The sequence below is a fragment of the Rhinolophus hipposideros genome (genome assembly GCF_964194185.1).
Source record: "Rhinolophus hipposideros genome assembly, chromosome: 1".
Classification (NCBI taxonomy): domain Eukaryota; kingdom Metazoa; phylum Chordata; class Mammalia; order Chiroptera; family Rhinolophidae; genus Rhinolophus; species Rhinolophus hipposideros.
In genome coordinates this window covers 14745193-14760769 of record NC_138047.1, presented here as the reverse complement: position 1 = coordinate 14760769, position 15577 = coordinate 14745193, and the positions used below count along the sequence as shown (strand labels likewise).

The 15577-nt window shown below is 42.1% G+C and overlaps 1 protein-coding gene across 1 annotated transcript in view; it reads right to left on the bottom strand.

The window, feature by feature from the left end:
- LOC308496081 (phosphatidylinositol 5-phosphate 4-kinase type-2 alpha-like) overlaps positions 1–15329 on the bottom strand; it is a gene marked incomplete at its 5' end in the record, with an annotated part of 56632 nt that extends 41303 nt beyond the window's left edge. Inside the window, one exon of the mRNA XM_081044733.1 lies at positions 15240–15329. Within this exon, the coding sequence (XP_080900859.1) occupies positions 15240–15329 (90 nt within the window). The remainder of the gene's footprint in view (positions 1–15239) is intronic.
- Between the last annotated feature and the right edge of the window lie 248 nt (positions 15330–15577).

Sequence of the window (15577 nt, the reverse complement as noted above, 5' to 3'; positions counted from 1 at the left end):
GGTTTTGAGTATGTAAATATGTACAAATTAAAACTATCATATTAGTTTTAATGTTAACTATCATATTAGACTCCAGTACTGCCAAGCAGCAGTTGGTGACAAAGGTTTAGAGAGCATTTATGGGTGAAAACTTTGCAGAAGAGGAAATTCTACCCGTTAATTGACTTTCTGGGTGGGGGCACTGGGAAAAGAACACACTGTTTCATTTTAGTGGAACATTTCACTGGGTCTATGAAGACCGGGGTTGGGGGACCACTGTGCTCTAGCGCTATATGTCCCTGTATGCACACATTGACATGTGGAAGCCTGAATGTTAGTCCTCTCAGATTCTTCACCAGTTGCCCCAGGAAATGCTGTGCACAAATTCTGACCCGATTGGGCACATCTATAAGGATTCCTACACACAGAGTCGGCTACAGGTAATCCTACGACCAGGGAGAATATTTATAAATTCATGGCCACAGCTTTCGCTGGGTTCTCTGCATGACTCAGGCACATCATGATTCCAGGAGCCCTCTAGGTCCAGTTTCACATTCACTAGCTGTGTGACCTTGAGTGAATTATTCAACCTCTGTGTGTCTCTGCATTTGGAGAAGAGGGGTAATGAAACAACTTGGTGCCTAGGGTTTTTGCAAAGAATGTGAAGAGCAGGGAAATGAGACTGGGGTGAAGGACAATGACTCAAGCAGGGTCAAGATGAAACCAAGACCCTGGGGCAAGGGGTGGAAAAGAAAGGAAGGAAGGGCTGAGGGAGGAAGATGTCCCAGAGCACCTGATATGTTCCTAAAATGTTCTCTGAGAAATGGATTCTACTTTCAATGCATGATGGAAGTCCCAATTTCAAGGAATCTCATAAAACAAAGACTTTCCAAACATGAATAATGTTGCATATATGTGTGCTTGTGTGTGTGCAAGTATTTGTTTATAAAGTGAGGTAAACTTTTTGTAAATTAAAAAAAAAAACACTGAAAATTATATTTCTTTCTTGTTGCTTTTAGGATCAGAACTCTGAGCCCTTTCACTTCAAGAACTTAAACAGTGTTAACAAATTAACAAAATAACTTGTAAGTAAATTCTTCGCAGATGATAAGAAAAACGGGGTGTTGGGGGCACTACAATATAATGTCTTTCTTTAATAAACAATTGCTTTGCACAAGCAACCTTTTTCTTGAATAGTTAAAAGCATCCTCGGAATCTGTGACTTTCTTTATAACACCGTTGATTCGATCACAAGACAATCTAAGGTCTCTTTGCTTTCTCCCTTCTACATGCTCCACTTCCAGATTACAAGAATGGAGAGACAGTGATTTAATCCTGAGGGTCCCTCTTTAAAAAAGGTATAAATATTTCTTTCACTTTCAACCGCTGTCTTGACGTGGCTACAAGGCAGTTCCGGCAAGGGACATAAGCAATACCTAGCTGTGGTATTAATGTCTCAGTTTACAGACACCACAGGTGCAATGCTTGAGTGCGGCCTGGTAGACTCCTTTCTAGAAGTCTGCAGACTTCTGTCCTCTGCTACTCTGAGGTCCTGAGCAAGATATAAGAAAAAGGGGGTCCACAAGTGGGCCAGACGACACTGGTCATCTGTGTGCGGCTCAGAAATTAAGAGCACACGTCAGGCAAGAGAGATGGTTCTTTTGCGAGAGCACAGGCTGAGTGTACACAATCCTGAAGAGTGTTCCTTTCTGTGACCCCTCATATATGCCATTTTCTCTGAGGTTTTCCTCTCTGTGGTACAGTGCCAGTCATTATTCCCACCTGTCTGGGCTCTCTAGGTCACCTGCAGCCACATTCTTCTCACACACCAGAAAACTTGGTCTGGTACCTAGTGGCGGCTTTCAGATGCTTGCAATTCAGTGGTAACATGGAGTGTCCGTCTGAATAAGCCCTGGATATATAATCCCAAATGTTAAAAAAGTGAACTTGATAATCATCAGTTCTTATTATGCTTACTATATGGAGCTCAATCAATCACAATCATTCTTGGGGTCCATATTCTCAGAGCTAAACTCACTGATTGCCTAGGTTTGCATTTTAAAATATTGTTTTTATTACTTTTCCCTTTTGCATTTTCATAGCTGGACACCTTGTGTCACCTCATTTTGTTAGTTATCATGCAGTGGCTTCTGTTTTTTCCAAGACTGTTCTCAGAAACATATATTGGCTGGCAATGTTTTATCTGTAACCTGTGTTTCCAGCACTAACAATTATTACTTTTTTCTGTCTTCTTTTAAAAAAATTGACATGTAGGGATGGCTGGTTAGCTCAGTCGATTAGAGTGTGGTGTGAATAACACCAAGGTTGCTGGTTCAATCCCCTCATGGGCCACCGTGAGCTGCGCCCTCCTTAAAAAAAAAAAAAAAAAATCGATGTGTGAATGATTCTATGATGTCATCAATAAAGAAAAGTTTAATCTCTCCATGTCTCCCTCAGAGCTTTGCCCTGTGGGCTTGTTAGAACTGTAATGCAATGATCTTTTGATGTGGTGAAATCAGAATTTTAAAAACATAAAATGTAACAGCTACAAGATCTCAGTTTCCTTTGCTCTCAGGCACTCAACAAGAATAACAAGTATTGTAAATCCCCAATTTGTTGCTCTGCTCATGCAAAATGAAATGCTAGTAAAAGATTCACAGCTGACTGAAGGTTTTCGCTGAGGGGAGTCTAAGTGATGTACTGCAACAGATAAATATTTATGTCTCCATATGATTGTGTGAACCTGGGCTCTGGCTTTGGAAATTGCTGTTATTATCATGTTTCACTTATTTTCATTTCAGAGGTTTGAAGTGACAATTTAATATATCATTGAATTAATACTTCAATGTAACGTCTTGTTTCAGTTAAATGATTTTGAGAGGTTAAATTATCTGTAATCCTTATTGTGACTTTTGCTATGTTTATAGATCACTCCAACAACATATTTTACAAGGAAGGAAAGAAAGAAGAAGGAAGGAAGGACGGAAGGAAGGAAGGAAGGAAGGAAAAAAAGAAGGAAGGGAGGGAGGGAGGAAGGAAGGAAGTCAACCAGCCTAAAATTAAGAATGACTTTGTTTTAGAATGATCAAATAAACAAATAATCCAAATTTGCCTTGGATTGATATTTTGGGATAATGGTGTATAACTGTCAGTTAACATAATTTATTTTGGTTTCAAATTATTTTGAAGTCAAAAAAAATGTAAGGATGACAACTTAAGCTAATATAAATGTAAAACTTTACTTCTTTTCTTAAACGTAGTAAAATCAGGCTTAAAAGGAACAAACATTCCTCTGGAGTGTTTCCAAACATTCTTAGTACTAAGATAATGGGGAATATTCCTGAACTCAAACACGATTGTTCCTAATTCCCTCTGTTCTATAATCAACACCCATAAATAACATCATCATTGAAGATGAAATGACTGTGTAAAAAAACTTTATTTTGAATATAGATGGAGTTTAGTCACTGACTACAATTGAAATGCAGAATGGCTGCTCCAAGCATCACCCTGGTGGGCAGCTGTGAAAGGTCTGGCCACCGAGCTGAGGAGTGTGGTCAGAAGCTTCAGTTGGCAGCTCCTCCGGGTCTGCCTGTCTGTGAGTTTGGCCCATCATGGGAGCTTCTGGGTGGAGCACTCCAGAGTGCACCATGAGGTTGGCTGTGACTTGGTTAGGCCTACACGACAGTGTGACTTCTCCCTCTGTCCAATCCTACTTCTTTGCTCTTCCCTACATAGGTTTCGATCCCTAATCAATATCTTAACCCCAAACTCTGTGTGGGCTTCTGCTTGGGCAAGTCATTCTGAGTGAGGGTCAGCAGACAGTACAGGCAAATTCAGGCCCAGGAACTGCAGAAGTTAGGGCTACCGGAAATAGATTTGAAGTTCTGCATAAAACATTTAAAGAAACAAAGGATGCAATGTCAGGGATGAGCATATAACAAGAAACTACCAGGAATAAACTGGTAGATTTTTTTAAGTGGAACATCTAGAAGAAAAAATACAATTATTGAAATGAAAAATCACTGGACAGGGGGAGACAACAGATGGAAACCGTTGAAGAGAGAATTAGGACTGGGTGATGATATAGCTGAGGAATTTACCCAGAACTGGGCGGAGATATTTCGAGATGGAAAATGGGAAAGAAAAGTTGAGATGTAGAGGCCAGAATAAGAACGTCAACTATATAGCTGTTGGAAAGACACAGGGAGAGAACAGAACAGACAGGCAATACATAAAGAGAAAAAGATGATGGAATTTCCAGAAAATGGAGAAAATCTGCTGCAGGAAAATCATTCTGAGGAGTGTGCTGGGAAGCTCCCTGGAAACCTGGGGAGCAATTAGCTAGGACATTGTGAACAGAGGTGTCCAAACGCCCCCATTAGCAAGCCATGACTCCCTGTCAGCAAAGTGGTGCTTGAAGGGGCACCACCCAGGCCACAGGCACCCAGGAGATAGCAAACGCCCTCCTGACGTTTCTAAGAGGGAAGCAAGAAATGTGTCTGCAGCTTCCGATGGCAGACAGGCTCTGCTGGGAGCCTGCTTTATAGTTCTAGGTGCATGTAGACCTTAAAACTTGAAGTGTACTTTTCACATTTCAATTGACTTCTCCTCCAGATAGAAGAGCAGAGAAACCAGAGCACACTCAGAATGTTTCTCCTGTTCTAGAAAAAAGGGACTGACCTGCCATATCCTGGGAGTTTCATCAGCATAACCTGAAAGTGTCAGACACCCAGATCTGCTGAGTCAGAATCTGCGATTTTATAGGTGTCCTGTCTATAATCAGAGTTTGAGAAACACCCATGGAGTGCGTAACTTTTTCTCTTTCAGTGCCACACACCCAATTTTTCATTGTAATTCCTGGCTTTTACGGTGCCTGCTTTCTCAGTTTTCCTCTATTTGTGGCTCATATTCGAATGGTAATGCCAACACCACTATCCTTCATGGGAGGATAAAAAGATGTACTCCACATAAGGTCTGTCATGTAGGGGCTCAGCTCCCAGTAGGTGAACACAGGATACAATGAGGGTGAAAGGGAACAACAGTAGAGCCCTGGATAAGGGGTTCATATCACTGTATTCTCGAGGGCGGTCTGTCGAGACACAAGAAGCAAACACCCACCAATACCCCAACAAGAGATCTTCCTGCACCATAGTCTCGATGGCCGCCAGTCTAGACACAGGAAGTAGGATCCTCCACATCTGCCACATCCTTGCTTCCTAACGCAGCCACGGCAGTTATACAGCATACACAACAGTAGTGGCTGATGGCCAGCTGGTTACAGCTGACAGCCAACTAGTTACATAAGTGCTTACATAGGGATGCGTCCTGCGCATGTGTGGGCTACACAACCGAGCCAGCACCTTTCCATGTGAGGCTGAGAGCCTGGACACTGCTCTCTGGGACTCAGTCCCAACAGGTCCAAAAGAGTCAAGCATTCACCCTAAAATCCTTAACTGAAATTTGAGGTACTAGCTACCTTATTTAACAAGGAATTCAGACTTTTAGGAATAACTTCTAGATTTGGCTCAAGTTACTAATTGTTTCCTACGTGCAAAGGATAAGAAAGATTTTTAGGATATTTTTCAATTTATCAATTCAGTCACTTTGACATAAAAAAACAAATAAAAATAAATTTAACCTCTATATTTCAAAAGCTTAAGAGATACTCTTAATATTTTCACAAGACATTTCTTAATCATCTACACTATAACTTGTTCCCTCCTGTAAAATTTCTAAATTTTAACTGACATTTACTTTTAACTTTAAATAAAGCCGAAGCTATGTGATATCAAACCTCCCAATGAATTCAGGTAAGTGAAAAAAAGATCAGATAAGTGAAAGATCAGGTAAGTGAAAAGAAGAGAAATAAGATATTTAAGTAGTTTCTTGACCACTTTTTTTCTTCATGAATGCTCTTCTGACATTGCTTAGCTAATCAGTTGAGACCTGAGTTTGTTTTAGCCTAAGAGAAACTTAAAGAAAAGGGTATTTATGCTCAAACATTAAGTTATTCTCCTAACTATAAAAAAGAGAAAATCAAATAAAGGAAGAGACTTATAAACGTTTGCTCTGCTTAATATAAATTTTCCATTGGTCTGAGAGAGGATGCTGTGTTTTCTTAGCACAGAGTGGAAATTACGGTAGGATTTGGTAACAGATAAAGACTAAGGCAAGATGCTGGACCTTGGGAAGAAATATAAACCCTTGTGTTTCAAATCTTCACAATTCTGCCTCAGTGTCACATTCTACGAGAAACCAGGCCTTCTAGGGGACTGAAAGAGTTAATGAGTTCAATATTGGGATATAGAAAATTGAGTAGAAAAATGGTATTTAATTATCTTATTCAATCATTTATATAACACTTATGATATACTAGGCACTGTTCTGAGCAAGTTAAAAATATCAGTTCCCCTAATTAGCACAACAATGGATAAAGGAGGTATTATTATCCAAATTTATAGACAGAGAAGCAGGTGTAGAGAGGTTAGGTGACTTGCCCAAGGTCACACAGCTGGTCAGGGGTAAGCTGGGGTCTCAGTGCAGCAGCCAGCTCTCCACAGTTCATGCTCTGAACTACCTACCACACCGCATTGCTGACAAGGTTGACTTATCAGAAAATTAATCCCAGGAAGAATTTATTCAAATATCTAGCCATGTTTCACTTCTACAGAAGCTGACATAATGGTAATTTTAACCGTCCAGAATATAACTGCAACTCTGGATATATTCCATTAAAATAAAAAACAATAAAAGAAAAGAGAAGAAAAAAGAAGTCAAGGGCCATCGAGCAACCAGAGCTGTCAGAAAGTCCATCCAATTTGCTTTGCAAGAGAGTCTCTCTCTTGGAGCCTGTCCCATCTACTGATAAGCACTTTGAACAAACCTAAGTACTTTTCCAGACTGGGCAGTTCAGAATTACAGCAAAGTACAAGGGAAAAGCAACAAAAAACAAGAAGAAACAGAAGAACCGACAGTAGCCACTGAAGTAGGAGACAGAACATTTACAAGACTAGACATAAATCCTAAAAGTAGTCCAGGCCTTCTTGAATTAGGAAGAAAAGGCCTAAGACCCCTCTCACCTGCCCCTGAGCATCACTGAAGAGAACAGAGAAAAACAAAGCGTAGAAGGACCTCCCCTGGCCTACAGATGGCAAGGCCTGTGTCTGATGGCACGAAATAGCCACGCCTGAGGATGCGCAAGGCCAAGTTCACTGCCATGTAATATCCAGCAACACTTGTTTGCACGTGGTCCGTGAAAAGGGCAGCTTGGGGACATTCAAACACCTGCATGGTGGGAGCCAGCCTGGCAGAGTGCTGGGTAGCTGTGTACATTGCATCCTCCCTACGCACAGTGATGTTGGCTAAGTGGGAGTTACATGTTGGTGTGGGGTCAGCAGCCTATACTGACGATTTTCCTTTGAGGTTTCATGAAATTCTTGTGTGTTGCACAACTGGCTGCAAGGACGATGTTTATCATGTCACGTGTTCTCTCTGTGGGGAATGCCTAGAAATAACCCTTTCTGAGGTTAGTGCCAAGTTAATTATATTTCTCCTTAACAATTGATTTATTTGTATCCTCATGCACAGTAGCTGTGTAACTACCGTGTTTCCCCCAAAATAAGACCTAGCCAGACGATCAGCTCTAATGCGTCTTTTGAAGCAAAAATTAATATAAGACCTATTATTATATTATGTTATATTATATTATATTACCCGGTCTTATAGTAAAACAATATAAGACCGGGTCTTATATTATTTTTTGCTCCAAAGATGCATTAGAACTGATTGTTCGGCTAGGTCTTATTTTCAGGGAAACACGGTAGCTTATTCAGGTTTCACTTTCCACTTTGGCTGCTAGGAAACTAGATTAAATCAGTGGATCTCAATGTGGGAAGCTCACTGATCATCACAGCATGAGTTTTACGAGGTGTGATTAAACAATACAGTGAATGTTTAAATAAAAAAAATTATTACAGTAAAAGACACATTGCCATCAATACCCCTCAGAATACTCCTCCTTGCTTCAAACACACTTATCCCACCATTCTTGCCACTTTCTGAAGCAGTTCTGGAAGTCCTCTTTTGTGAATGTCTTTAGTTGCGCTGTCGTGGCTGCCTCGATGTCCTGAATTGATTCAAAACATTTTCCTTTCATGGTCATTTTGACTTTGGGGAAGAGCCAGAAGTCACACACTGCCAGATTCAGTGAATAAGGTGGATGAGGATATACTGTAATGTTTTTATTTGACAGAATTTGCTATACCAGAAGCGGTATGTGACACAAAGCATTGTCATAATGGAAGATGAAGTAAAGACACTCATGAAAGAGGCCTTCCAGAACTGCTTCAGAAAGTGGCAAGAACAATGGCATAAGTGTGTTTGAAGTGAAAGGGAGTATTTTGAAGGGGACTAGTGGCAATGTGTCTGTTAGTGTAACAATTTTTTATTTATTTAAACATTCATTATATCTTTTGATCACACCTCATAGTAACTCTGCACAGTGATAAATGGTTATTAGACTTTTCGCGGTGATACATGGCAAGGTATATAAATGCCAAATCACTACATTGTACACCTGTAGCTAAAATAATATTGTATATCAACTATACTTTAATAAAAAACAAAAAAAGAAAAGAAAAAACTACCCATTACCAATTACTTTCATTCTTCCTCCAGCCGCCTAATGATAAACCACTAATCTACTTTCTGTCTTGCACATGTTTGTCTATTCTGGACATTTCACACAAATGCAATCATACAGTACACAGGTATTTGTGACTAGCCCAACCCTTCTTCTTGCAAGTCCCCTGAGCACACTCATCACCCTGAAGTGACCCACTGTGGCAACTGTAGATCCTCGGCTGTCTCTGGGTGAGTATGGTGACATTCTGGGGGATCTATACTCAATCCAGTGCAGGGGACATGTTATGGTCCCCAAATGCTGCTTCTTAGGATGCTCCTAGGAATGCTGGGGAGTTGGGGATAAAATAAACTGTTTGACAAAAGGTTGAAATTGTAGGACAAAGCTATTAGATGAAGGGCAGGTAAAAACCTGACAATTTAGTCCATTTTTGTATATCTTGTCACTTGGTAAGTAAACTTATTTTTCAGCACTTCCATTTCCCGTAGCCAAATCCATTACTGGTCTTACAATATACCCTCTCTCAAATCTCAACAGCTGTGTTTGAACTCGGGGGGGCCATGTAGCCCTTAACAGGAAATAAAAGAAATAATGAGAGATGAAGCTCACTCTTCAATGGCCTTCTTACATTTATAATTGGAAATTTATTGTTCTTTCCCTAAAGAAAGGGATTAATGGTGCTATCCTTCCTCCCCACTCCTCTAAAAGTCTTCACTGAAGATGTTTATTTTTGCAGTGGGGGGTCCCGGATTAGTGAGGCCCCCAGAAGGGTGGAGGAAATTTAAAGGTCAATTTAATTAGCTCATTCTTACCACCAATCTTACACACCTCCCATAAAAATGTCATGATTTAGTAACCATTATAGTCCTCTGGGACATTTTTAAATACCCAAGCATTTTGAACATTTAATTTTCTTGAACTACTCATATAGTGTTATATACATTCTTTTTTTCCCCATTTTGATATGAGTTTGTATTTCTGCTAAAGATCATGAATGAAAAGTTTTTAGTCAACAGAAAGGCCACTTAAAAAGCAATGCTGCCATGTTCAAAATGCATAAAAGTCACCACCTTACAAAGGGAACCTGTCAATATTGTGTGTGAGAACCTAGGTGACAGTCATCTACTCACAGTGACTTGGTAATAGATTCAGAGATTTGACAGCTAACGGGCTTCAGAGAGCATTGCGTCCTTCTCCCTCATTTCCCGATGAAAAAACAAAGACCTTCCAGGCCGAAGTGACTGGATCAAGTAACAGCATCAGTCACTGAAGATCCAGGACTCAAACTAGCCTCCCAGCTCCCGAGAAAATAGTCTTCTTCCTAACTCAGGCTACCTGTTTCAGACTAGGAATCTGGAAGCCAAATGCTGCCCTCTGACAACTCAGGGTTATGATTTCATGCCTGAAATCACATGGCCCAGGAGCTGGGAGTGATCGCCCAGACAAGACTGCTTTCTGGGTTTGCATTGGACATGTCTGAGCGAGCACAGATGGTCCCCTGACCTCATCAAACCAACATGCGAACTCAAACATCATCATCAAGGATTTATTAAGTGCCCACTGTGTTCAAAGCCCTGTGTTAAGCTCTTGGAGGATTTCAAAGAAAGTCTGAGCTGTGATCCCAGGCGTTGAATGGCTTTCATTATGGAGGGGGCAAGACACAGAGCAATTTAACACTTATCAATAATGAAACAACTTTGCAGAAAAGAACACAAAAGTAAAAGGTAATGACCAGCAGCGAAAGGGGCAGACTTGTAGTAACTTCACAGAACGCCATGAGATCTCCTTTAAAAATCTCAGTTGCTACTTGACTTAGATGACAATGCCAGAAACCTGACCCAGGCTCAAAATGAATGAATATGGCATTTAACCCGGACAGGAGCTCCCTGTGGCAGCTCTTGGTTGAAAATCACAAACCAAAATGGGTTGCAGGGGCAGGAAAATGCAGGTAAAACAGGAAGCCTGAGTCCCACGTGCGGGGAGGGGAGCAATCTGTGGTGGGGACAGTCATTGGTTCAACTCATAAGAAGGAGCAGAAAAAGCACAAGAAAAATCGGATGATGCTGATGGACTGTGAGTTTTCCAAGAGCCTGTCCAATCGGAGCGGAGCTCCTCTGGTTTTCAGCCCAGGCAGGGCTTCCAATCAATGTTCATGAGGCTCACAGTAGCTAACCTGTGAGGCCAACAAGTACGAGGAGAAACTTTCTAAGAGCAGGCTGAGCCAAGCCAAGAGCCAACAAACAACTACTAGGGGTTGAAAGAGCTTATCTGGTTCAATAAGCAAACTGAGGTGGTGACAGTATAAGTAGGATTGTTGAGAGACACATACCTCGGTGCCAATCACTGTCAGATCTGGCACTCTGTTCTAGGCCCCAATCCTGAGCTCCCTCTGAGATGCCCAACTGCATGACAACCAGCCTTACACAGGCACTTCCAGGTCACCTATACATTCAATAAACTAAAAAGTCAACTTCATCTTCCTCTCTTTCCTCTCCCATCCCCCAAATTCCCTCTTCCTGTGAACAGCACCCCTGCTCTCTCATTGTCTCCAACTCCAACAACTTTCGCTTCTGTCCTTTGCTCCTATGGGCCATCAGCCACCACTCCTGTCACTTTCCTCTTCTCCCTGTCTTGTGAAGATGCTCTCTGCTTGATCTGGTCAGTGTCAAGTGTGCTGGTTCATGCCTCTTCTTCACTCATTGGGATATTTCATAGCCTCCTAATTTCTTTATTTCCCTTTTATGCATTCTATACATAACTGTCCTGATTATCTTTAGAAAATCCACGTGTCATCACATCGCTCCCTTGTGCAAAACCCTCAGGGTTGCTCACGTTCTGAAGAATCCGCTTGATGTCTTTAGCCCAGTTTTCACATTCTCCACTTTCCCATTTTTATCTCCCACAATCCCGCCACCATCCAGTTGCTTCATACTTTCCTGAGCATTTTGGCCTCCATGTTTTGGCCCAGAAGGCTCACTTCTCTTGGAATGCCCCCCTCAGCCCTTCCTTCCTCCTTCCTTCCCTGTCTTCCACAAGTATTTTTCTGAAGTGCCTGCCCAGGCCCACTTATTCTCAGCCTATAGCCAGGAAAACAAACTAAATTCTATACCTGCCCTCAGACAGTTTAAATTATATTGGGGAAATCTACATTTGAAAATCTGGTGACTATGTTCTAGAGATACTGGCAGATTCCCGCCCCCCCCCCACGAAGTTTAGTGTTCTCTACGGGTGTTAACATTTAAAAATTTTATTTTTAAACCTAGAACAAGAGCATCAAAAGTTTAAAACACTAGCTTTTAAAATTAATTATTTTAAAATTAGAATTCTCTGTTACAAATACAAAGAAGAAAATGCATCTGTGGGGACAGAGCCCCAGAGAGCAGTTTCCAGGCTCTCAGCCTCCGTGGAAAGATGCTGGCTTGGGTAGTAGATGGCTGTCAGCTCTGACTGGTTGGCCATCAGCTGGTACTGGTTAGCCATTAGCCACTGATATAACTGCTGGGGCTAAGCTAGCAAGTGAGGTAGGTTGGCAGAGAAGTGTATGGTGGATTGCGGAACGTGTGGATCCTACTTCGCGAGTCTCACCTGCCTGCCAGGAGACTATAGTGGTATGACTCCCCTATCTATGGCTCTGTGGGTGTTCCTTTTTGGCCTCACCATATTGTCATGCAAGGTGTCATGCGGGGTCTCAGCGCTCCCCACATAAGAACACAGGATGTGGCTAGGCCAAAAAGGAGTACCCGTGGAGCCATAGATAGGGGAGTCATACCACTATAGTCTCGCTGGCGGCTGGGTAGGAGACACAGGGAGCAGGAGCCACACGATGCGCAATCCGCCATCCACTTCTCTGCCAACCACCCAACCCCCTAGCATAACCATGGCAGTTATATTAGTGGCTAATGGTTCACTGGTAACAGCTGATGGCCACACAGCCACAGCAGATGGCCATCTGATTACAGCTGATGGCCATTTACTACCCGAGCCAGCACCTTTCAACGTGAGGCCGAGAGCCTGGAAACTGCTCTCTGGGACTCTGGCCCCACATACTTATTACTTGTTCTGGCCATGATGAATGAAACAACTGGGTAGTAGTGAGTGGAGGTGCCAAGCAGCTGAGATGAGGAGAACCCCGGTCCTGGCCTAGTCCCCCTGCAGCCTGAAAGGACCACAGCGCTTCAGCCTACGCCCGCCTGTGCAGGGGCCCTCAAGGCACCAAACCAGAGCCAGCCTTGTCACAGCTTCCTCCTTTTTTCCAAACCAAGAAGCCAACAAAATGGGTTGAGCCTCACATTTATGATCTTGTTTTTGGTGTAAAGTAAACTCAGGGGTCCTGCCTCTGTTGACAGTTGTTTAAGAGGTACACACATTGGATGTAGGCCTGGGGAGGGAAACCAGTACCTCTCTGGTTTACTAAAGTTACTTTGAACACCCACCTTTTTCTTTTCTAAATAGAAATACAGTTGCCAAGGAAAAAGCAGCAATTTAAACGCCAAAAGTACCAGAGCAAAGGAGTGGCGTTCCAGTGATTAATTATATTCACACTGGCTCTCCTCTATGCTGCTCATGCTAAGAGCATAACAGACCTGCCCATTAGTTAGTGTGAATCATCCTCCACTGGCCTAATTTGCCTTCAAAGTTTGTTCTCAGCAATTTGTGCTTCCTTCAAGATCAACTTACATGGTTTTGGTTTTAGGGAACCAAAACCAAAAAAAAAAAAAAGAGAAAGCAAATGGGCTCATGCCTTAGTATTTCAGCAACTAAATTGGTCATTTTAGGAAATTAAAAAAATGACTTTTATCTGCTACAGTGCAGAACTCGGGATACAACGGGCCCCTTTTTGGGACTCATTTAACAGGGCTGATTCTAAGAAGAAATATCTTCGTTTTGGTAATGAATTGAGGAATCTAACAAGATCCTGTTGCTTAGGCTCTTTAAAGCCCGTTTCTGTGAAATGCCAGAGTGGTTTTATTTTAAAAAAAGAAAAGAAAAAAAAAAGAGGGGAACCAAGAGGAACATGTTTCAGTTTAGCACCAGAGAGACAGCCACAGGAGATCTTCGGACGTCAAAATTACCAGCTGTTCACTCCTTTTAAAGTACTCCGTTTATTTTCATATGGCCTCTTTAAATGTAGTAACAGTTCTTAAATAATCAGGAATTATTCCTCTTTATTTTATACAAACCTTTTTTACTATTCCAAAAATGTATTCTTTAAAAGTGACTTATTCTTTTCAGCCTCAGTTGCAAGTCTGAGTTCTTTCTCTCTGACACATGAAGGTCAAACCTGAACGTTGTTGGCTCCACCGCACTTTTTAAAAGGAAACAGAGCGCCCACATCCTCCTTGTGACACTTCCCCTCAGCCCTCCCCGGGCTCACTCTGCTCAGGACCTGGACCTCCCTGGACACCTGGGCCCCAACAACCAAGGAGGGAATGTCACCTGCAGCCTGGCCAGCATTGCTTTTTCAAAACATGGCAGCTGGGAGGCTTCTCAGTCCTAGGTGGCACGTGAGAAATTCTTGGAAGGTTTCAACATTGAGGCAGGGCAGGGTGGTGAGGCCCAAGTCTTTAGGAAAGTGTATTAACTAAGCTCAATTTGCCTCGGAGAGCCTAATCGTTCAGGGAAAATACAGGGTAAGCTGTGCTAATACTTAACTTACGAGGTCACCCAGGGAGGCAATATGGCACCTAACGCAGGATCAATTAAGATTTCCCCATTGAGGGCAAATGAGATCAAGGGTTTGCTAGATCTGAAGGGATTTATTGTAAGTTAGAACTCAATAACATGAATAGATTGTCATAAGAGACTGAAAGTAGTCCTTGCATCTCTTAAATAGATTTCTGCTTACAAAGAAAATCCTTGGCTTTTCTGAATCTGGCTGGCTGTATGAGAATCGGGTAACCGATGTCAGGTCCTTTCTTGGGAGAATGACTGTGGATCAGCAGATATGACAGCACCATGATGTCGATTTTAAAATAAATATTGAGAACCAGACACATATGGGGAGAAAAGCAGCAGTGCACCTTTTTCCATGGTGGTGCTCTCCAGAGCCGTTCCCGGGAGAGGGGGGCTGCTGCTGGCGACAGCGGTGCTGCAGCCACCATACCATGCAGCACTGGAGTGCATATGTGTGGCCCCTGACAAAGACACTGCGAGTGAGAATCTCGGTTGGCCAATTTGAAAAGCGGAAAATCAGCAAAAACAAAAACATTTCTGATTCCTAAGTGGCCTCTATAAATACAGGAAATGCGAATTCAACACACACATAGACATTTGCACAGGCTGGTGGCACACTCATGGCATCAATCAAAAAGGGGCAGAACACTGACTGGCAGAACACCCTCACCTGGAAGTCAGAGTGTTATATAAAAGTCTCACACGTCTGCTCTCTTCCCAAAGAGTAACTTCTTTTCCTAGCAACTAATGAAATCATATTGTAGACGGGTCTCAAAATGAAAGAACTCATTATTTCAGAAATAACATCGAAAATTAATGTATAAAATCAAACCTACTATCATATACGTACTTGTAATGACAAAAATGTATTAATAAATCGTATTTCACAGAGCAAAAGGCACAATGAAGCCCATTTGAAGCAAACGTTACAAAAGCAACTCACCTGGAAATCCTGATCATCGATTCCAAACCTTTCCCGCACGTTTCGGAAAACCATCTGGCAGTACTCTTTAAACTTGAAATGGCTCGGCATGTTTTCTCTGAAACAGCATATTGTGGAATAAAACTCACATATACAAAGGGATCACCACACTTGAATCTCCCACCATCCAGTTCTACCAGTAGCCAAAGAAGTGCTTAGAGTTCCCTACCCACAGAGGGCACAGAGGGACTTGTGACAACCAACTGCTGCTGACCCTGAACAACAACACATGGGTGCTGACCCCCCACACATGCAGTTGAATATCCACATATAACCTTTGACTCCCCACAAAACTTAAC